The sequence below is a fragment of the Camelus bactrianus genome, chromosome 17 (assembly GCF_048773025.1).
Source record: "Camelus bactrianus isolate YW-2024 breed Bactrian camel chromosome 17, ASM4877302v1, whole genome shotgun sequence".
In the NCBI taxonomy this organism is placed as follows: Eukaryota; Metazoa; Chordata; class Mammalia; order Artiodactyla; family Camelidae; genus Camelus; species Camelus bactrianus.
In genome coordinates, this window is record NC_133555.1 from 23,308,789 (window position 1) to 23,332,923 (window position 24,135).

The following is a 24,135-nucleotide window of genomic DNA, read 5'->3' on the forward strand; positions in this document are numbered from 1 at the left end:
CCACTCCTTTATCGGTGTTCGCTGGAATTACCTCCCAAATGAACTACCGTAATCCTTACCTCACAATCTGCTTTTGGGGAACTCAAACTAAGATAGAAGTTAACTTCCATGAGGCCACCCTTGAGGGATGGGGATGGAGGCCCAAAGGTTACTATTTCATCGTCTTGTCCCCACGATCGTTAGCTTCAAGAACAGATGCACTGCATGAGGCTACTTGCTCCGGAAGCCCCGTGGGCTTGAGCGACAGTCTCCCGCAGGGGATGGCCAACTCCGTAATGTGCCCTTATACGGGTTATGCCTCCTTCCCCACCCCCATTTCACATCCCCGGCCCCCTCAGTCCTGCTCCCTGGGATCACTTCCCAGTGAGTCACCCTCACTGACACCACCTTCGACATATAGGCGTTGCTCTCAGGGGAACCCAAACTAAGACACTGCAAAACTGGGATGCATGGGCCAACTCTAAAATTCCATACTATCTTTGGGTGACAGAAACGGGGGAGGGGGGAGTGTGAGATACGTGGAATCGCTCACCCCCAGGCTGACACCACAGCCGTGATGCACTTCAACCACTGCTCCCCTCTTAATCTGATTACCAGGCTCTCATGCCCCTTAAACGTACGTTTGCATGCCAATTACATGGCTCATATGGCCACTATCAAAACACTACTGGGCTACCTTGCTAATCACAGAATAAATAAATGTCTCAACATGATTTCTTGTTAACTAAACCTTGAAGAAATTGTTTAAAATTTCTCTGCATCACCTAACATTCAGCAATCTGTGTAGCTTTTAGCCTGTGCCCCAAATAAAATGCTTATCCTCTTTAAAAAATAGTAATAATTATGATGAGATATTCTTGTGCTAACAAATTAGTGCAAACTTTGACAACTGTCATCTTGCTTCATATCGAGGGCAAATAAAAAAGGTTAATAGTTTGTTTTCTCTTTTTATTTCAATCTATAAAATGGGTGTGTAAAGTTCATAAACATATGGAAACACATAAAATACATAAAAAGCAGGCACTAAAGAGATGGTAGAATTCAGGGTCTAGTAACTTTCTGGAAGTTAGCCTGGAAAATTCCCTGCCACACAAACTGGGTGATGTGTGTTGAAAAATAAATGTAAAAATGAATGCTTTCAAAAACAGGGCCATAATGAATATATTCCACTACACAGTAAGCCAGTACCTATGGAAGTTTTTTTTGCTGAAGTTTAGCACATTGCCCTTGCAACATAGGAAGATGGGCTAATTCTCCGCATGTATGCTACCCAAGATGGTAACCGCTAGCTATTCAAACTTAAATTAATTAGAAATAAACTGAATTTTAAATTCAGTTGCTCAATTTCAAGTGAGCAGTAGCCCCATGTGGCTAGTGACCACTGTACTGGACAGTGAAGAACAGAACATTTCCAACACTGCAGAATGTTCCATCGGACAGTCCTACTCTAGATAAATATTCAGAATCCTCCCTAGTTACGATTCTTTATTCATTGGTTCCTTAAACTATAAGCAATTCAGCTGTACTCTGTACTAACACAATTCTGTGAGATTACACAGGCTAAGACATTCAGTTCTTCTCAATGCGTTATCTGGTACCCAGAGACGTATGACTAACTTACTCTCTATTGCTCCTACGAGCCACTGCCTCCATTCCCATTATGGTTTAGGCCCAAGACATAGTCCCTATTTCTTTATGCTTCCTAGATAGCTAGTGAAAGAAATTTTAATTTAATCTAAAGGAAGGCAAAAGGAACCTTTGAACTCACTAATTCCATCTTTTCAGAAACCAAGCTAGGGTTAATTTCTGAACACCAATGTTATTCATCTGTCAGTCAAATGGCTCCTGAGAACTTTCTGTGCAAGAGGAACTGGGCCAGGTCCTCGGGGGCACAGAGACACAGTGTCCAGGGTGCCAGGATGCTGTGGTACAGTGGGAACAAGCTGGAGGCTGGAGGCTGGAGGCTACACCCAGAAGGCAGCCACGCTTCGTGTATTCTGCAAAGAATGGGCCTCAAACTGTTTGAAAAATGGAAGACATTTCTAACATTAAAATCTCCCAAGATCAGCACTGAAATCCTTATTTCTCTTTTTCTCAAGAGAAGTGGGAATATTTGGACATTTTGGGCCTATGCCCTCGCTCAGCAACAACTGGCAGGAGTGGAGGCAGCTGGTTCTAGAGGCAGGAATCCACGTTCTGGTGTGCCTACCCCTCTTCACCAGTGCTGCTTCTTATGACGGCTTGCTTCCTACTTCCTGCTTCCTCATGTATCAGGCGCCGGGACCCCGGCAGACCTGGTTTGCATTCTGGCCCCAACATTTACCAGCCAGATGACCTTGGACATCTCCCCCAGGTGCTTCAAAGGCAGGGTAACCAGAATGGGAAAGGAAACCATTACAGGGCGTGTCTCCCAAAACAAAACAGCAGAACAAAAAGTTTACAACCTCAAGGGTCTTTGCATTTTTACAGGCAGGTGGGGTCAGCTGAAGGGTGGCCAAGGAGTTACTGACAAATTGAAAAGGCAGGGCGGAACCAGTCCCATGGCTCTTTTTGAGTATTTTTCCTCATTTGCCCAGGCCACTGTAGATCTGATTTCTACGAATAAAATAAGATCAATTCAAACCAAATCAAAACCATCCTTTCACTTACTCTTTTATTAAGTGAACTTGTAAGAAAAATCTTTTAAAAAAAAAAAAAAAAGTAGTTGCCTTTGAACCGCAGAGAGAACTCAAGAATTTTGCTCTGCCAACCCACAACAGAATTCTCCATGTAATTGAGATCAAGAAGCAGGTTCAGTCAAACCAAAGTTGGTGGACTTTGCCCTGATAGGTACCCGCTGTCTGGCTAAATGGTTGGGCTTGTCTCCGAGTTGGGTTCACTTAGGGTGATGTGTGGCAGCCCTGTTGGCTGGGATGGTTCTTTTCACGGAGATCTGGTCTCTGGGAGAGAATGGGAGCATTTCTTCCTCTACAACTGCTAGGGTCTTTGTGAAGCACTGAAGACCTGGGTTCAAATCTCAGCTCTTCTGTTAGCAACTGTACACACTTAAAACATTACACACAGAAACTTACTTTTTTACTCTTCACGTTCCTTGCCCAGAGAGGGGGAAATAGTGATGCCTGCCTTCTAAGAGAGCTGTTAGAATTAAATGGCATCCTTGTCAAAAGCATTCCCACAGGACCTGGAACTCAGCAAGCATACAATGAAGGTTAACAACTGTTACTTTAATTAATCTGGGGCCAAGGTGGCCCCAAATAACCATGTGTGAGGCAGACGCAGAGTGCATCCACAATGTTTTCTCTGTTAGTAGCAAGTGCGGTCAGGAATGAGACCCAAGAAAGAGAGAAAATGCCCTTGGCATCGGGCAGCTGCCGAATTTATTTTATTTTACTGACAGGGCACTCGATAGTCAGGAGCCAGACACACCCCAGGACGCCTCCAATGGTGCAATAACACCCCGTCCACTCTGTCTTTCCCTCAGAAGAATGACTGAAGTTCCAAGTGCCCCAAACCCGAAGGTGGAGTCCACATTTGTATACATCAGTCACTACATACAAATCCAGGCGCTCACCTGTCAGAAAGGTACCGAGAATGGACCAACACTTAGGAGTTACCACTTAAAGTAAAATAATAAGTGACTTCTGAGGAATAAGTTTAATATTGAAAATATAAATAAATGCAAATCGAGTGGTCAATTTATATTATAAAATTACATCTATGATTAAAGATACAGAACATAGAAGTTAACTTTGGTATTCTAAAAATTACATAAATCTACTCTTAAATAATGATGCAGAGAAAGGAAGGCTTAGGAGGGAAGGAGTAGCTTACGTGGTAGACAGCGTGCTCAGCATGCACAGGATCCTGGGTTCAATCCCCAGTACCTCCTCCAAAAATAAATACAGAAGTAAATGTAATTACCTCCCCCTCAAAAATTAAAAATTAAAAAAAAAAGAAAGAAAGGAATGAAAGAAAGGAAGATTCAGCATTGGCCTCTCTGCCCGAGTCAGAGTACAGCAATCTAAATAATTTCCAAGCAGTGGAGAAGGACAATGACCTAGAAAGATGAAGGCAGCAGCTTATATAAAAGTCCACGTGACCAGTGTCATGAGTTTGGCCACCTCGGCTACTGCTGTACAAATGTATTCTGTCCAATAAAATGTTTCCAAAGGAAAACAAGAATATAAACAATCTTATGAAAACAAAAATGTGCCATCTCCTTGCAAAATTAAAGCACAAATTTAATCAAGCTTTCATTTCTGTCTATGAAATTGGAAAACCTTTTAACTGGTGATGCCCACAGTGGAACCACCTCACTGGAGGGCAATTTGGCCATTGTTTCAAATACCTTAAACATGTATAATCGTTTGAACCAGAAATTCTACATCCACAAACTCGGTAAATAATAATAGAGGTACAGTAAACATTTAAGAAGGGATTCTCTGCAGATTTTAAAAATAATATACACTTAAAAACTACTAAAATTAAAAAGGATAGGTTAAATAATTTCTAGAACAGGCGTACAGTGTAGTAATACACAGCCACCAAAATTATGGAGAAAAAGATTTTATCTACTGGCATGGTAATATACGCATAATATTTTAAAGAGGACAGAACAGATGACAAAGGAGTGCCTATTCTAAGAACCCATTTGTCATGGGTTGAACTATGTGCCTCCAAGATCCATATGCTGAAGTCGTTACTCCTGGTACCTAAGAATGTGAACTTGCTTGGGAAGAGGGTCATTGCAGATGTCATTCGTTAGGATGAAGTGGTGCTGGAGTGGGGTGGGACCTAATCCAATATGACCTGTGTCACATAAAGGGGGAAATGGGGACACAGATACACACATGGGGAGGACACCATGCGACGACAGAGACTGAAATTCGGGTGACGCACCATCTCCAAGTGAAGGAACACCAAAGACCGACAGCAAGGCGCCAGAAACTAGAAGGAAGGTATGGAACGGATTCTCCCTCATGGCCTTTGGAAGGAACCGACCCTGCCCATCCCATGATCTCAGGCTTCTGGTCTCCAGAACTACGAGGCAATACATTCCTGTTGTCAGAGTTACCCAGTTTGTGGTCCTTTGTTAATGGCAGCCCTAGCAAGCTAACGTGTCATTTCTTTTCCGGGAAAAATGGTACGTCAACACTAAGATGTCTGAGAGAATATTCTTCAAAATATTAGCCTTAGTTGTCTCTCTCAGTTGAAGGACACTGCGTAGTATTTACTTACTAACTTTTGCTTATATTTTTGTGATTTTGAATTACTAAGCAAATTACTCATGCATAAAAATAGCTGGAAGTAGCAAGTCAAAAAAAACCAAAACAAAACACAGCTTCACCCCCTAATACAAATACACTTCGTATATTTGGATCATAGCAGGCGTGGGAAAGGCAGGAGGTCAGACAGACAGGGCTTGAAATCCTGCCGTGGTCACTTCCCAGCTCTGTAGCTTTGGGCAGTGGACCTTATGAGGTCATTGTACGGTCTGAATGGAATTGTGTACATAATGTACGTTGTGCGGATACAGGACAGCCTGACACATTGCAAGAGCTCATTAGTGTACCGCCATTGAGTGAACTCCCACTATTTATGGGGGCTTTGCCTTGTTTTAAAATAAAGAAGTATGTTATTCTTTTCAGAAAAGCTTCACAAATGTATGGTCACCTTGCCAAAGCCCACAGACAGCCTGGGGCTCCAGTGAGTCTGGGACACTGATCTAGGATTTGACAATCCAGTCTTATCATTCTTTCCTTGCCAAGCACACCGGCCGAATTATACTGTCCCATTCGAATTGGTTTGGGTTATGTACCTGCTCTTTATGGACATTAGTACAAAGGATGTGTGTGTGTGTGTGTGTGTATGTGTGAGCATACACACACGCGCATGCACACAAGGGTGAGAGAGAGAGAGGATGCCCAGGAATACCTAGAGAAGCAAAAGACTCTTGTGAAATTGAAACCAATTCTTGAGAAATTTACATGGGCAGTAAAACATATTTTGGGGGAAAGAAGGAAAGAAAATGAGCATGTAATGAGCACTTGCTGTGTGCCATCACTTCTGTAAACGTGATCACACGTAACCAATGCAACAACTCTTGCTAGCTAATTATTATTATTCCTACTTTGACAAATATGAAAGGCCCAGAGAGGTTAAATAATGTGTTCAAGGTCACACAGCTTTTCAGTGGTGGAGCTGATAGTCAAATCCAAGTATTCTTTCTGTTACCAGAAGAGGGAAATGTCATGAATGAAGCCAGGCATTGAAAAGAAAACAAAAAGCAGCCAGCAATTTAAAATAATAAAGCATGAACAATATTTATACTTCAAATTTATCCACTGTTGCTAATAAACATGGTCTTTTCCCCTTGAATATCTTGAGTTCAGTGCCACTAACAATTTCACACCTATTCTTTTTTTTTTTTAACCAATGAAGCACATCTTCTAAAATAAATTTCAAATACATATAATCATGTTTTGCTTTCGGTTGCTTCATAAATAGAATCTGTGTTGTGATTCTGACGACAAAATCATGCACAGTCTAGTACATGATTATGAAACAGGAAGATCTGCCTTCCCCCTTTTCCAAGTAACTGCAGCTGCAGGTGACAAGTGCAGGGAACACGCCAGGCATTGCTCCCAGAATAAAGATTGTGCAGAGGGCTGAGCTTTACTTCCCTAGACTTGGGAACATTCAGTATGAATGACTGAGCCTTCTGATGGGGACTTGCATACTTGTTAGCTCTTTTTACTCCACAAGTCTGTCTTATAGATGAGATCCCCATTTCTACAGTTCAAGAAGTTGAGAGTCAGGGACATAAAGGGTTTGTCCAAGGTTTTTCAGTCACGAATTCATTTTCATCATGTAAACATATCTTTTTAGTTAAGTAAAACCCCCAAGGAACTCGAGACTCCATGAGGCTGACTGGCTCTGGAACACACCCAAGGTCTATGGTTGAACCCAAGCTCATGTGGCTCTGAAGCCAGTGCCCTCTAAATCACAGTCACAATCCCTATTCATCAAGTTGTCCCCTTTTCCAGCTTAAATATCTCCCAGGATCTCCATTCTTCAATCTGATCATGGGTCTGTGCCTGATAATTTTCTCTGCCTAGTAATCTCTTTCCTCCAATCTAACCCTTCTACCTTCTCAATTTTTCTAGATCCTAGCTTCAGGAAGGATCCCTTGGGTAATGCCAACTGTCTATCAGGTGCAGGAAAAACCATCAGGTGAATTAAGGGCATGAAAGCACAGCCAGGCAGTTTCATGCGAGACCAGATGGTTGTGTGAGCACTTCTTGTTAAAGCCATAGGGGGTATGTCTTCTTACTTGGCACACAAATCGTTCAAAACAACAAATCCAAAGAAAGGCAGCTCACACACACACACACACACACACACACACACACACACACAACGGGCAGACAAAATTCATTTGCTCTTCCTGCATTCATGATGAAATCTGTTTGACTAATTTATCAGGCATCCAAAAAGAATTTAAGTGTGCAAAATCTCGCTAAACATCCAGATCCTTTCTGAATTCTACAGAACTCTCTACAGCCATGTTTCAACAACACATTCCCGAACTTGAATTTCTTTATATGGTGGATCAGTGGATAAAAATCTTGTTAGAAAAGATACATAAGATCAGTAAAAATTTTGAGAAGTAAAAGGGTCCCTGAGACAGTGTGGACATCCTTAGTCATTACAAGGACAAGCATTTAAATTCTGCTGTGTGCTCTGTGAATGAGGAATAAGAAGACATGCCTTTAAGAAGAAATCATATATATTGTCCCCCAAATATATATATGTTTTCACTGGGAAAATCATTTAACGTCAAGATCTAGAAGTAAAGAGTGGTCACTGTTCATGGGAGGTCACATGGAAAAATGATTAAGAGCAAGGAGTCTGGTACCCAGTTGCCTGGGTTCAAATCCTGGTTCTCTTACACGCTCACTGTATGATGTTGGGCAAGTTGTTTGACGTCTCCAAGGCCGAGGTTTCTTCGCATATAAAAAGGCGTTACTGTCTGGTCCTTCAGAGGTAACTGTGAGATTAAGTGAAATAACACATGGAAGCACTTGGTGAAGTGTCTGTCTCTATGTATCAGGGTTACTGCTACTTCTATATATTTTATGATCATCTCACAATGAATGTTCTCCCAACGGAGCGATAACGATAGAAATAAAAATGACATGACGATAAAACACTGACCAAACTTTACGCATATACTGTCCCAGGAACTTTAGGAATGCTTAATTGTATGTACAGATAGCATATCATTCTCTTGAACAACCACTTCCTTACTGACAGTTCGGGAGCTTCGGGACAAACCAGAGGCTATGCTGGGGAGTTTATAAACAGTATCCTATTTAACCTTCACAGCAACCCAAAGGCATGACTCTCTTCATTTGATGACCTTGGACCTGAAGACCAGCACGATCATGCAATCTGCTCAATGTCCCACGGCTGGAAAGAAGAGCCAGGATTCCAGCAAAAGGCTCATTCCGAAGCCCACGCTCCCTCAAGCTCCACGCTGCCTTTCAGGTTTTTCCCCAAGAAACAAGATTCTTGTTTGTCAGCCTCCCCTTCCTGAAACAAACAGGGCCCATCACAGCAGACAAGCCAATGACTCTCCCATGAGTAAATACACAGGACAAAAAATTTAATTTGGATAGGAATATTAAATCAAAAACAACAACAACAAAAACCCATCCATATGTACATGTTTTTCTGCTTTCTACCACATAAGTAAACACAAGAACATAACTGATGTCCTATTTAATGTAGTCTTCTAACCTTAAGGGCCAGAGCTGAATTAACCCTCCAATGTATGAACAAAGACAAAGTGCGTGTGGTTTGGGGGAATACGTGTTCCTTCACAAATGGGCTGTCTCACCAGGGAAAAAACTCCAGCATTCCTTTCAGAAAGAGGCGTTCTAACCGATGAACAAGATGGTAGAAGCTGGTAGAGCCCACCAGCTGAAGAGCCAGAGGCGCACCCCCTCAAGATAGCATTGTCAAGGTGGATACCCCAGTGGTCCCTCGTCAGAGCGAATTCCAGGAACGCTGCTCCCCACATCTCACAGACGTCACGTGCTCCCTTTGAGAAAATTACCAGACATGGAAACCTCTCTCTGTGCCTAACTTACTCAGCACCTAAAGAACACTGCCCCGCCCCCAACCATGGCTCCAGCTGGAAGAACTACCTAGGGCACATGTTTTGAATCTCATGATCCTTTTTATCCAGGCCACAAGTGACAGGGCTCGCAGTGGACATCTGGCCCAGGGCAGCCAATACAGAGCCTGATTTGAGCCAGGGCTGACAGTTGTGTCCACACTGAACAAATTATCTGCTCAGCCTGAATTCCTTCTCTCAGCACATGAGACTAGACTCAGACGAAGGACACGCTACAGGGGCAGCAGAGACGGAACACGCAGAGAGGACGGCAGGACGGCAGCCAAGGCTCAGCACGGGCAGCACTCTTGCTAAGGCCGTGCCTTGAACCCAAGACACGAGGCCTGGGCCCGTGCTAATCCCTGCCCGTGCATTTCCGCAGGAGTGCTCCTCCCTCGCGGCGCAGTGGGTACCCCGGCCCTGCCGCTGCCCTCTGCCCCTGACAGCCGAGTCAGCCCGTGTGACTTACTCCCCTCCCCAGCCAAGACCAGCAGCTAAGCCCTTGTCCCCACGGGCTCCCTTACAAGTCCCCTTCACAACGGGAGTCATGAAAGCTGATTGATGCCCCGTCCAACGTGTGCTCAAGGATTCACTTACTCATCCTTTATTCTCTTTCCTCCCCCCTCCTTTTCCCCCTGACTTCCTTCAGCCAATATTTACTAAGCACCCACCGCCTGGGTCTTTTGGTGGGATTTATAAATGCCCCTGGAGGTGGTCCAACCATGTGCCAAGTTGTTAGACACTTAGAAGGTACTGATGAACAAGACGGACAAGATCCCTGTTTTCACAGAGCCTTTAGTCCGGTTGAGGAGCCAAAATGTAAAAAAGTCTTTAAAGACTGTGCTCTGGGAGCCATCAGGAAGCTGACTTCATCTTCCTCCTCAGAGAGGCCCTCCCAAAAGCAGTGAATGGACAAGAGGAATATGCCAGCTAAATGGGGTTGGGTGAAAAGAGAGGGAGAGGGTTCTAAGCAAAGGAAGTAGCATGTGCAAAAGTCCATCAAACCAGCGAGAGACCATCACCAGGACCCCAAAATATCGAAAAAAATGTGAAACGTGTATGGAGCAAGAAATTGGCTTTTAGTATGAGAGCTAAAAGGGGTGAGGGTGGACCTCCTCCAAGTTTCCATGATGCCTCAGTTTCAACTGGCAGCATCATTCTCTCTCATGGGTTCCAAAGAGACCAAGGAGATTGGGGCAGAGGCTGGAGGAGGGACTGTGCTTGGGAAGGGCTCAGCCCCTCAGGGAGCAGAGATCACTTCACATCTCAGTCTTCACCCAGTTGTCTTATGCTATCCAGGGCCACCTAGATTGGAAACAATTACTCCTTTATCATCACCACCGTCATGATCACAATTATACTTTCGGAGGACATTTAATAGTTTACAAAAGAGTTTTGACATGCTTGTTCTTACTTAAAATTTCCAAAACTGTGAGAAGGTAGGCAAGGGGTGCTGTCCCCAGAAGTCACTGAGGAAGCGAGGTTCTCAAAGGATGGCGAAGCTAACAGGATGAACGAGAATAATTACAAATACAGTCAAGGTCAAAGATTCCCTGCAGAAGATGAAGACTCAAAGGAAAGTAGTGGTTCCATAGACACATTCCTTAGAGACTTTCTGTTACTTTTTTCTATTAACACATGACTATTTTTTCTTACTTGGATCGGGAATCCACGTGAATCCTCCAGGGAAGGGAGGACTAAGGGTGATGTTTCTACTTGAGCACGAGTGCAGGGTTCCTCCTCTGTTTTTATCTGGGAGACTCCCCAGGGCCAGGTGTACCTGGGTGTTAGGGTTGGTTAATAAATGCCTGTGGTTGACTCTGTAAGGACCTTCATCTACACTGTGGAGAACTCAGTTGGATGCGTGTAACTCTTTCAAGAACAAGCAATGTCTATGGGTTATGATTTCAGAAAGATCAGGAAAACCATCTCACCACACCGCAACGAAAAAATTCCCGAGAACTAAGCCCCTGCAATTCTTCCATTAGAACTTTCCCCTTAGGTTCAACACTGGCCTCTCTGGAATGTCCTTTGAATGCAAATATTCCAAGAAGCAATTCCCTAGGGAGTCACTCATGCAATGGGAAAAAAAAAAAAAAAAAAAAATCCCTGGCAGCGTGGTATAAAGGGAGGGGGGCTCAAAAGCAGCACGTGTGGGCGTGAACATAGATTTTCTAATTCAGAACTTTGCCAAGACTCTACCTTGCAAGAGGTTGCCATCATGTTCTAAATTATCCTCCAGTGGATTTCTACTTTCTCCCTTTTCGTCATTCTCAGAATCCTTCAAATAGTTATCCTCATCATCATCGCCATCATCATCCTCCTCACAATCATTTGCTGGGCAATTTTTACACCTTTTGTAGCCCAGGCACTGTGCAAGGTGGAGTAAGTCACTGACGGCAACCCTCTGAAGTAGGAACTAGTAACAGTCCCATTTCATAGATGAGAAAAATGGTGCCCAGTGAAGTTAAATAACTTGCCCAAGGTCACTAAGCTAGTGAAGGATAAACTCAGGATTCAAATCCATACGTAGTATTTTTATCTCTTTCTTCTGTACCCATGGAGCCAAATACCAGCTGTCTTAATAAAACTCAGAAAAGCAATACGTGACAAATCCATTAGCCCACTGGGGAGTTGCTCTTTGCTGAAAAGTGTTATTTATTGGTTCTTATTCCAACTGCACATGATTTTTGTCACTAATTGAAAGGCTACAAAGTTATAATTAAATCCAATTTAATGTAGCTTTGAAATTACATCAGACCCTCCATGGCAGATTGCTGCTCATAATTTAAATAAGTTGTGTGTTAGAATTCCTGTCTTGTTTATACTCAGGGGGATAAAAAGAGTCGTCTGACTCATGCACAGATATTTTTAAGAAAATTGAGGGAGAAAAGACCATAAAATAAGATTAAATTATTGGCTTTATAATCAAACTCTTTTTCTACATCTTTTAAAGGAAAAGATACTGGTTTCTAATTAGAATCTACACTAACTACCTTGTTTACTTAATAACCAACAGAAAATTAAACAGTATCAAAGGCAATTGGTGTCTGTTGAGCTCCTTGCTAAATATAAACACTCCTTGGCATTTTCAGAAAAGGCCTCAAATACGTATCATAGTGGGTGAGATAAACACTGCAAAATAGGGTAGCATCTGCCTTTTACCACTTCTGTGAGGATTAGGGATAAGGTACGGCAGGTGCCTGCCACATGGAAGGAAGCAGACGTGTAGCATTTAAGAGGATGCTCATATCTTGGCTTTGCCATTTCCTACAGTTTTGCTCTTGATGAGTTATTAACATCCCCTGAATTTCCCAGTGAACTGGGAATGTCAGTCACACACAGTCAACACGATGATGAATGGAAAGCAGTGGAATATGGTGCTCCTTATGAAGACAGCAAGACAGAGGCAGCTTACTGCTACTTCTCTCCTTAAGGGTTAAAAATGAGAATTGAATTATATTATATTATATTATATTATATTATATTATATTATATTATATTATATTATATATTAAACATGCATACTGTGTAATTATCAATAACCTGATCAGAAATGCTATTAATATCAAGTAAGCAGTCTGATGTTTGCTTGGAAAACACAGATCAGGATTTAGATTCAGGAATGAAGATTATGGAAGCAGGTGCCTCCATTGAACTCAAGCAGCTCTATACCTTATACGTCAGACATGCTGCATCTCTGGATTAGCTGGCCTCGTTTGGGAAGGCAGAAAGGAAATGCAGACTGGAGATATGGAGTCCAGGGGTTGGAGCAGAAGTGGTACGGCAAAATGGGGGGTGGATGTCAAAGAATAAGAATTAGAGGAATCAGGCAATGGGACCCAGCAGCTAGTTCTCCAGGGACAGAATCTGGACCTGCCAGCCAAGCAGACATCACCTGGGGGAGCTGAAGTCCTTCCAACGCCCCTACATCTGCACCAATTCTAGTCCTGGACAGTTTAGACGTGTTGGGGTCCCCCATCTTCCATTACCACAAATCCACAAGCACAACCCCAGACCCTTGTAAATAGCAAAGAGATGAATATATTAACACATTTTTTTAAAAGAAAAAGAATCAGACCAAAGTTTTGCTGGCAAAGAATTGAAGTAGCAAAATAAAAATGATCCATGGATGATAGACTTATAACTTAGTAAGTCAGAAGTAAATTCCATTAAAAAATTTTCTTTTACCATCACCAAGTGGTGGTTTAAGAGGTTTTTTGGATCTATTTTATCATCAAAGAATGAACAGAACAGACCACCAGACTCAGTGTTGTGTACTGAATTTTGGTTTTGACCCAAAAGATAGTGAAAAGTCCCTTGATCTCATTTTAGTAGAGATTAAGGGTTGGGAATTTTTGCCTCAAGGTCTCTGAAATTGGCTAAAGCTCTTCCCTGAAGGCTTGACTTAAATATGTTTTTTTAAACTTCAGATCTACTGTATCCATGAGCCCTCCCTAAGCAAAGAACACAAAAATAAAGTGCACTTTTCCCCCCAGGCAATCAATCTCAAAGTGTAGGATGTCTTCAGAAGTAATACTGCTTTGTGTGGGCAATCCATAGGAAATCATTTAAAATATGAGTTTCTTTTAAAAAATTACTCATGTGCACAAGTGTGGACAAGTGATATGCCTGTGACCCTTCCCGCAGACCACAGCCATCCTTCCCCCTTCTCCTCTGCTCACCCCATGGAACCTCAAATTACATCCTTTGGGAAAAAAATCAATTTTAACAGTTTAGAGGTATACATCTATGCTTCACTCTATGCTGATACAAATTACACACACAGATATACAACACACACTCAGACACATTACTATCTTTTTTTTCTTTCTATATATTATGCACATTAAAATATTGTATGCTATATATCACTCTGAAACATGACCAAATACATTTTCCACGTGTTGATTAAAAGAATGAAAACTACCTTTTTCCATTTAACAATTTCATCGAATACTAAGAGTGAAATTCACTTTTTCCAAGTTTAATAATTTTACCAACACAACTACATATGCTGACCTCCAGGTCAATGCACAGCAATTGAAGTCATCTTTTTAATGGCAGTATAATATTTCACAGCGTGCATGAGTCACACTTCAGTGATTTTCCTATTACTGGACTTACTAAATGTTTCCAGTTCTTTCTTCTACAAAGGATGCTGCAGTAAATAAAGGATGTTGCAGTATCCGTGAACATATATCTTTAACATACACCTTTATTTCTACAGCATAAATACTGAAAAACAAGAGGACTGTAATTCAAAGGCTTTAAAGACTACCAGTGTCAAAGCTGCTCCCCCACAGATCAGGAGAAAGTGGGGTATTTTCTGTGCTCTGTTTTGCTCAGTTTACACTTTTTGCTGATCACATACTGTTTACCAAGCACCATGAAAGACACTTATGGGGAACACAGAGACCAACAGAACAAATTTCCTGCCATCTAAGAGCTGGAATTCTCTCTCTTAGCTCTTTCAAAAGGTAGCAATCAACTAACTTATCTAACTTTCTAAGGTGCTTTTGGCCCCTTATTCAGGTCCTTTTCCACAAATGAGAGGCTAATAACTGACTTACAAGCAAAATCCCTTCCTCCTTAGAGCCTTAGAGGCCCAGAAGAGAGAGAGAGGAAATCAACTATACTCCAATAAAAAATATTTTAAATGTAATAACTGCTCTCTCTTTCTCTCTCTCACCACACACACACAAACACACACACAGATCTATCAACAAAAAACAACTGTAAGGTAATGTGATAAATTCTCATGAATGAATGAATGGATAAAGTGTGATGGAAGCCCAAAGAATGGGGTGAATCACTCAGTTTGGGGTAGAGGAAAGGGGAAGAGACAAATCTGAGTGTAGTTTTCCCTGAAGAGGTAATATTTAAGCTGGGGTGAAAAGACAAACATCTGCCCTTGGCTTGGGCTGTGAGGGCGCCCCATACAGTATGAACGGGCAGAGCAAGAGCTTTAAGGTACAATGCCCTTTTGAGTTTTGGGGGGACCTTGTGTAGCTTAGGGTGGTGGCACTTCAACTTTAACGAGCATAAGAATTATCCAGGGAGCTTGTTTAAAATGCAGGTTCCTGGGTACCCATCTTCCCGATATTTTTATTTCATGTCCAGAAAACTGCATTAAAAAAAAATTCATCCACACTTTGAAATATGAAATACCTGTAGAGGCTGTGTGTGGGGAGTGGCGAGGCAACGGGAAAGAAGGGAATACAAACTACTGTTGCAGGTAAGCGACAATGACGGTGAGAGACAATAAGAGATTATGTCAGAAATGATGTCAGGTCTTTGAATTTGTTTTGAGAGACAACAGCTTGGCCATGCAATGATTATTTTGAGCAAGGAAAAAAAAAACAGAAAATCGCTCTCCCACAGAGAATGTTCATCGAATGGCTGAATGAATGAATGTGGACGGAACTCTAAGAAAGCCAACTGAAAGTTGCCTGGACTGTGAGTCCACCTTACTTTACCTTGGCTGTAAGGGGAACAGGTTTAGACTAGCCATCCCGGAACCACTAGTCAAGCCTTCCCAGTGTATGTCCAGTTGATATATATTTATGCCTTTTCATGCAGTTCTATAAACAAGGCAAATGTGATTACCCCATAGATCATGCATGTAAACACGAAGCACAGTTGTGTGGCCTTGGCTGGATGGATACTGGCCCTCGAAGCTAAGGTCTGAGAGGACAGAACACGGTCTTACATAATTTCCCAGCTAGTCAGTGATAGTGCCTGTGATGAATGACACATGACGGGCTTTGAACTTTCTGTTCAGATAGGTTCGCTTGCCTTTCAGAGCTCCTAGCAAGACAGAACGTGTGACCTGCAGACTTCACTCCGAATAACCGTCATCCAAGCCAGCAACACTGCCACTGCTCTGCCGCCCCGTGGGTAACTGCTTCTGTGCCTCACTCCTCTGCCAACAGACAAGTTGCCCTAAGACTATCAAGTTTGGGGGTTTGTTTTGTTTTGGTTTTTTTTACGGGGAGAAAACATAAGAGTAACATAACTTCCTAAACCCAGTCGCTGAAGAAAGCTCCACCGGGAAGAAGGTTCTGGGAGGTTCTTCTGGGAGAAATCAGAAGAGCCCTCGAGGAGCGGCCAGAGTAGAGAACCGAGAAGGTGGGAGGAAGGAGTCCCGCTGTCAACGCCAGCATCCTTCACAGCCTCGCAGCTTCTCTGTTGCTGGCGCTCCGGCAGCGGCGGGCGGCGGAGCAGTTGGTCACAGCGCTTCCAGGCTCCCAGGCCAGGCTTAGGGCTGCCCCCGTGCTGACCAACTTTCCGTGCTCGGTCAAGTCCTCCCCACTACTCCGCTCGGCCCCAGGGCCCTCCTCTCATGCCCTCACCCCCGCAAAAATCCAGGTGAGCAGCCAGAGCCCGGCGGCAGCTCCTCCATCTGCTCCCCTGCCCGTCTCGCCAGGAGGCTTCTCTCAACAGCCCCTGAGCGTTTGCGAGCGCGGAGGTGAGATGACACCTCGTCTACGCGCCTACAAAAATTTGTCCAGGCTCCAGCCTCCAAGCCGGGTCCCTCCATCCCGTCCCCGCCATTCCAGAACAGCACCTGGGGGAACGGGGAGGATGGATGGAAGGGTCTTGCATCTCAGGCCCGGAGCAGAACCCAGCAGAGCGCGCCCCACCCGACCTCTCCTCACCTGCCGGTCCTCTGCCTCGCTCCCCTCCCCGCACACACACACCGCTACTCACCAATTCCAGGGCTCGCAGGAAGGCAAGGGGCTCCTTCAGCGCCCGGAAGGTGCCTGCCGAGGCCAGCTGTGGACGAGGGAGACAAGAGACAGGGACAGCGTGAGGAAGGTGCTGGGGACGCGGCACCTGGAGCCCGTGGGTGGGAGGTTGGGGGCGGGGGGCGTCCTACCTGACTCACGGGGTCCATAGCTCGCCTCGCTCGGGCTTCTCGCCCGCCGGTGCCTTTGGAAATGAAGTTCGAGGGCCACCACCGTCGTCGCACTAGCCCTCAGGGCCAGATGCCCGCTTTCGGAAAGAGCCGGAGGAGCGAGGCCGGGGAGCGCGGGGCGCCCGGAGCGGGCTCGCGAACACGGCTTCCGAAGCCTGCGCGCCCGAGCGGCGAGCACAGCCGGCGAGGGTGGGAGGGGCGGGCGGCGGGCGGGAGGCGGGGGGCCGGGCGGGGGCCCGCCCCGCCGCCGGGGGCAGGGCTGCCATTGGCCAGCTGCGGGGCCGCGGGGGCGGGGAGGGCGGGGAGGTGGGCCCGGCGGAGCTCGCGACCTTGGGGCCGGCGCCGCGGGGCACGCCGGGTGACCTCGGGCTGCGGGGCCGCTGTGGGGCCGTCGGGCTGAGGGAAGCGGGCTGGCAGCCTCGGCGAGATGGTTCCCCGCCTTGAAGACGGGGTTCCAGGTGAGAGAGAGGGGCAACCCACCCCTTCCGTGGGGCGGGGTCCGCGTTCTGGCCACTTCTAGACGCCAGAGAGAGGCTGCTGGCGTGGCCCTGCCCCCGAGCCCTCGCGGAAGGCCCTCCGTGTGGCCAGGCAGCGCCCAGGTGCTGGGGCACATCGAGGGACGGGATGGACACTGCCCGTCCCCTCGGGGGTCGGCAGAGGGTCAGGGCAGAGGGAACGAACGGGCCGGAGGCGAGAGGGGAAAGACCTAAATCCTCAAAGTGCGGGACAGTGTGCCCGGCAGGTGAGCCACGTGGCCACTGTGTGAGGTCAGGCGCGAACCATGATGCCCATTTCAAAAGCAGAAAATAGTCTTAGTGAGGCTGAATTAGCCAAGGTAACCCAGCTCCCGGGGGGCTAAACAGGGGTTGGATTTCAAGTCCCTTTAAAATTCACGCTGTTTCTCCTGAGATCCTTTCCCTAAGATGCAACCCGTAAATGAAGCTACCCGAATCCGTCATAAGTAGAACTGAGCGCCTTACCCCAAACCCAGCTCATACTCTCTTCCTCTCTTAGTCGGCTGACCTTGCCAAAAGTCATAAACAACAACAGCAACAACAACAAAACAATGGAGTTCCTCCCAGGAGTCAGAAATTGTTGTTAAGGGCTTTATAACATTACTTCATTAAATATTCACAAAACCCCCATGAGCTGTTGTACTATTATTCTTGTCTTAGAGATGAGCGAATTGGGGCCATGAAAGGGGAAGGGCAGAGTCGTCATCATAAAAGTCAGAAAAGGAGGAGGAGGAGGAGGCCTCAGCGCTCCTAGCCATTAGACCATGGAGCTGATACATCCCCTTCCTTCTCACTCCCTTTGGACTGGATTCCACGTATGAAGTGGTCTCCCAGCAACACAGATAGCCCATCTGTTTACTACAAAGATTTGCCAAAAAGGTTTGGGGTTTGTGTGTGTGTGTGTGTTGGCGGTGGAAGGGCAGTAACTAATATTCAGGAGTTGGGGAGAAAGATGGAAATGAATAGTTTTGGAGTCTGAGAAGAGGAGGCAGCCAAAACTGGGTAAGAAAGAGGGTTCAGTGTAGATGCCCACTGCCCATGGATTTTGCTGGAGAAAAGCTAGCAAGTTAGTGAGTCAGAACTCCAGAGGGCTAGTTGGACCATCTGCAGCCAGCCAGCTTTGCTCCTAGTGCGCTTCCTACATGCAGAGAGAATCTAAAACAATCAGAAACAAGTTGTTTCAAAAATAAACTATTATGCAACTACAAGTGCTTAGTGTGTGTCTTGCAATTTTTTGTATATGATTTTATGTGTGAAGTCACTTAGCCCCTTCAAGACCACAGGGTTTTTTTAACCTGTAAAATGGAGCCAAACAATACCAGTTTAGCTGGTGGTTATGAAGACTCGATGAGATTTTGTAGAAAATATATCTTGGGCAGAGTCACATCATAATTTCTCCACGTGTACTGGTTAAATTTCTGACTGCTCACACCTCTACAGAAACAGATGAAGGCTCAGAGGCTCACATTAGAGGTGTGGTTGATTGTAGCACAGTCTTGCCACACTGTGCAGTGCTTCTCCACTATATATCCTTGTCCTTTTGAACCGGGGAGTTGCTATGTTACTAGCGTTGGCCAGTGATGTGTGGGCAGAAGTGATGAGTGCATTTCTGGGCAGAGGTTTTAAGAACCCCTTCGTGATTTGCCATATTGCTAATTTCTTTCTACCATGATGAATACAATGTTACCTCACAGGGGCTCCTCCGACAGCCTGGGTCCTGGCATAAGATTGATATAGAGCAGAGCTGCATCTGGACCTTGATGGACACTGTTCTGAACAAGAAATGCATTTGGAGTTATAAGCAACTGCGATGTTGAAGTCTTTTTTTAACTACAGCACAGCATAACCTAGGCTGATTGATCCAAGAGTTCACATGGCTGGTAAGTAGCTGAACCAAGATTCCTCTCTGAGTCTGTATGATTTCATTGTCTTTGCATCCTTGTTCTTTCCATCACCGTCAACTAGCTTATGAGGTATAACACTTCCTGCATATGTTTAATAATGATGATAATTATCATGATAGCATATCCCCGTGCATCTCTCGCTACCTGCCAGGCACTGTGCTAAGTGCTTCAAATACATCATTGGGGCCTCACCGTCATCCCCTCCCTTTCAGGTAGTATATTCAGGTTTGAAAGGGTAAGTAACTTGTCCAAGGTCATCTAAACATTTGTATCTTTTTAGACAGAGAGATTGACTTATTTAAAACACCACCCACTTGCGTTTCATTTGAGCTGAGAACTTGGCGCAGACCAAGTGTGATTACTGAGCCTCTTCCCCCAGGCCTCTCTTCACACTCAACATTCCTCCTTGCTAATACGGTGGCACATTTTCCAAGTCCCCCAAGCACCATGTGAAGGAAGCCAGAATTGTGGCAAATGTCAATGTGGTCGCTCAGACAACAATTACACATTGTCAGAGGATGCTTTTCACGTTCCAGAAATGTATGAGCTGCCAACAGCTGCATCACCAAAATAACCCAGAGTTCCACATCCCATTTGCAACGTTAAATACTTGTAGACTTTGGGGCTAGAACCTCTGCATGCAGACCTGGAAATAACATTGGGTTTCTTAAAGAACCAGGATGGGAGAGGTAGGAGGGATGATACGAACACTGCCACAATATTACTCTCAGTAGCTGACGGTGACCCCATCTCTTCTGCCCCATCGTGACGAAAGATAATTTCCCTCTTCCGTAACAAATCTATTGCTGTGGCTCAACAGTCGGGTTAACTTTGGTGGGGCATAAATGATCCATTTGGGCAGCCTATATTGATCATGTAAATCAAATAGCTTCCAAATTCTTCTTTCGTTTTTTGGTCGGGAACTTACAAAGATTTCCTTTGACATGCCAAGGCAATAGGTTTACTGCAGTGGTTCTCAATAAAGGATAGTGTGGGCTCTTCCCTCCCCCAAGGAGACCTTTGACAATATTTGGAGACGTTTTAAGTTGTCACAGCTGGGAAGTTGATGGGGGGAAGGGTGTGGTGGTACTGGCACCTGGAGGGTAGAGGCCAAGGATGCTGTTCAACCTCCTATGATGCTGAAGACAGCTGCCTGCAACAAAGAGTCATTCGGAAAATGTGAATAGTTGCCAAAGTTGAGAAACCTTGACTTACTCATTTGACAAGTAAGGACCACCTGCCTGTTATGTGTCAGTATTGTTCTAGGTATTGTAAACAGCTTGACAAAATTCCTGCCTTCACAGAGCTTACCTTGTAATGGGATATACTATAAGCCCAATTTAGTCAAGTTCCAAATTAGACCAAACCAATCAACAAAATTCAAAAAGCCATTCTGAATCTCAAAGAGGGCTCATGTTGAATCAGAACTACAAGAAAACAAGGTATCAAGCTGCTGTAGATGGACTTGCATTATTCAGGCAAATTAAATCTCATTCTCAGGGAACGGCATACTAGGTTTCATCTTACTATGTCTCTTGCGGCAAAAAAACAAAAAACTAATTTAAAATTTTATCCACAGCAACTTAATACAGGAGGAAATACTACCCATATGTTGTGATATTTGGAATGCTAGAAATAAGTAGTAAGTGGAAGTCATTCAAAATGCTATGTATTTCACTCTCTCCTCGTGCTTCTAACCTAATCTTTCCAAATCTTCTCCTAACTAGCGAGGGTGACAGCAGAGACCAATAGCATGTCTATGTAATATTTGTTTGTGTGTTTGGTTTGCATGGGGCCACTGGTACACGGGACTGGAGATGGGCTGGAAACATTTTCAAGAACTCTGATTTTACAATAAATATAGCATTATCTCTCAACCTAATGATCAGGTAAAGCCATCTTATATTTTAGTCTTAAATGGCTGCAATAAAACATGTAAGGATGTGTATGTGTTTGTTTGGTTTACAACTTCATCACAAAATAAGATTCCATAGGCTTCCTATGGAGTTTTTAGCATTCAAATAGGATGGCTCTTAATTAATAATCAGAAGTGATATAAAATTTCAAGTGTGGATGGCCACTGTAAACTCATATCACCATGTGCTTTTGGTATTTCTGTTTCCAGTTTTCTTTTAAACAAAAGGTATCTGTGTAAATATGACCAGACTTTAATACATGCACATTACAGGATCAAAGCTCATGTCAAAGGATTCTTCCTTGACCCCAGCGAATAATAGTAGTAACAGTCATCATAAAGTGACGTTTGCAGTGTAGGAAGTAGTAAGTAGATGCTGGCCAGAATGCTAAGTGCCCCTGGAGGCAAAACTGGCTTAGTGTCCTCATTAACCATCTAAGTATGCGCTACAGTTTCTCCCCTTGTGCAGACAAGAAAACACAAGCTCAAAGAAACGAAAAGTCTCAGCTAAGCTTTTCTGGGTAGTAAACAGCAGAGTCATGATTTTTCTCCTACCCTCAAAACTTTCCAAGAAAAAGATGATACGCAGTTTCCATTGCAAATTTGAAAATGTCACCAGCTTTAGGCAAAAATATTTTTCCTGCTGAAACATAAACAAAATTTCTCTGGAGAAATCAGCTGAAGATGGTCACCACTGTCTACTGCTACTACTATGCCTGCTGCTACTGTTTTTCCATGAGCACAGTTACAAAATTACCCTCCCTTCTCAAAAGGCTCAATCATTCTGATGATTTTTGTCTTTCATCATTAGCTGTGTTTTCCAAAATGCTCATTATTTTTGACGTTCTCCTTGGATCACTCGCCTGTTTTCACGGACACATTGATCACAGCAGCACTGAGTTACTCACATGACACCCACTGCCATTTCTGAATGAGGTAAATGAAGCCCACGGAATGGACACATCTTGCCTAAAGTTTTCTTCCCTAGGAAAGAGTCCAGCATAAGCGGTGATGGCACAAGTTCTGGAATCGGGTTGATGGAGTTCATCATATTCTGGCTCAGTCACTTCCTAGCTGTGTGACCTTGAGCAAGTAAGTCTCTTAAACTCTTGTCACTCAGTTGCCTCATCTGTAAAATGGGATTAATAACTATACCACCCACATCATTTTGTAAGAAGGAATAATTGAGTTAACACAAGGTAAGCCCTCAGACGAATCAAATACAGAAAGCTACTAAAAGGCCGAGAAATATGACCTGCCCGAGTGGTAAGGGGATGGTCTGTGACATGTGCATCCCAAGTGGTTTATCACACAACCACTGCTTACAGTGAACACTCTAAAAAAAAAATCATTCATTTTCTTCCATTTCCCTTCTTTTCAGAATTCTTACTTCTTTTTCCTCAAAATTCTTCTCTCTTTTTGGATGGTAAGAATATTGCATCATTCAAAAGATTTTTAGGGGGAGGCTTGCTGACTAATACCCTTCCTAAAAAAATAACAATTCAGTATGAAATTTTTTTATGATGATCTTTTTCTTTGATGTTTAATAAGTAGAGCTTTGGCAGGGATTCTATGATTTTCTTAAAAATATTTTTTCTTGGCAGTATTTGCACTCTCTAATAATTTTTTCATGTTTTAAGAAATATTTATATGTGAAAACTTACAGATGATGAAGATAGGAATGATCAGATGGATCGTCTCCTATCTTTAATAAAAGTATGTGATCCAAATTGTACTGGATCCTTTTCATTTTAGTGAATTCTCCAGATGGTCTTTAGACCTTGTGTTTCAGTATCACAGAATGGCTTTTGCATCTGCTCTAAATGAGGCAAAAGAAAACCCTACCCTCTTCAGCAAATGTAAGAACACATTTATTTATTCCTTCCTAATTTAAACCTTTAAGTAAAAAAAAAAAAAAGTTAAATATGAGACATTAGAAAGTTGACTTCTTTGATATTTCATGGTCGTGTTGGCCAAGGTGCTTGACAACTGTGTGAGGACCTGGTGGATCCACTCACACAGAGAGAAACACAATCCAGTAACTAAAATTAGGTTTTACTAAATTATATTGCACTGCACTTTTACACCTGCTTGGCAAATAATACCCAGAAGAAAGGTACAATTACATAGGCTCTTTGCCAGAAATAGAAGGCAGGTTTAAGAAAACACTAAAAAAAAAGAGAGAAGGAAGGAAGGGAAAAAAAAAGGACGAGAGAGAGACAGGCAGAGAGGGAGAGGAGACGGAAAATGAGAGAATCCTGTCCCCACACCTTGGTCAGGAGCAGCAGCACCATTTAAGTTACTTCTGTTAAAAACTTGCTAGAGGGGAAGGTATAGCTCAAGTAGTAGAGCATATGCTTAGCATGCATAAGGTGCTGGGTTCAATCCCCAGTACCTCCTCTAAGGATAAATAAACCAAATTACCTCTCCCCAACAAAAAATAAATAAATAAAATAAATGAATTTAGAAAAAAGAGAATGTGCTCTGTGTGTGTATTATGATAAGCCCCTTATAACACTGAATTCATTATTATCCGTATTTCACAAATAATGAAACTGAAGCATGGACAGATGAATCTCTTGACCAGGCTCATACAACTAAGTGTAAGTGAAGCCACGTTTGAAGCCAGTAATTCTTGAGAGTGTGAACTAACTTTCTACCTTCTTGTTATCCAAAGTATGAAATATTCACCTCTCAGA

The 24,135-nt window shown here is 43.8% G+C and overlaps 1 protein-coding gene and 1 long non-coding RNA gene across 6 annotated transcripts in view; one reads left to right on the forward strand and one right to left on the reverse strand.

Annotated features, from left to right (window-relative positions):
• SYNPR (synaptoporin) overlaps window positions 1-17,272 on the reverse strand; it is a 273,201-nt gene extending 255,929 nt beyond the window's left edge. The window contains exons 1-2 of the mRNA XM_074344557.1: window positions 17,064-17,272; window positions 16,895-16,960 (exon numbers count right to left, since the gene is read on the reverse strand). Coding sequence (XP_074200658.1) covers window positions 16,895-16,960; window positions 17,064-17,081 — 84 coding nt within the window. The 5' untranslated portion in view covers window positions 17,082-17,272. The remainder of the gene's footprint in view (window positions 1-16,894; window positions 16,961-17,063) is intronic.
• Window positions 17,273-17,437: 165 nt separating this feature from the next.
• LOC123612269 (uncharacterized) overlaps window positions 17,438-24,135 on the forward strand; it is a 224,937-nt gene continuing 218,239 nt past the window's right edge. For 4 of the 5 annotated variants that reach the window (XR_012499925.1, XR_012499926.1, XR_012499928.1 and 1 more), the window contains exons 1-2: window positions 17,438-17,560; window positions 19,312-19,497. This is a non-coding gene — a long non-coding RNA (uncharacterized LOC123612269). Of the gene's footprint in view, window positions 17,561-19,311; window positions 19,498-22,424; window positions 22,529-24,135 lie in introns of all 5 variants that reach the window. The other variant, XR_012499927.1, reaches the window with a different exon arrangement.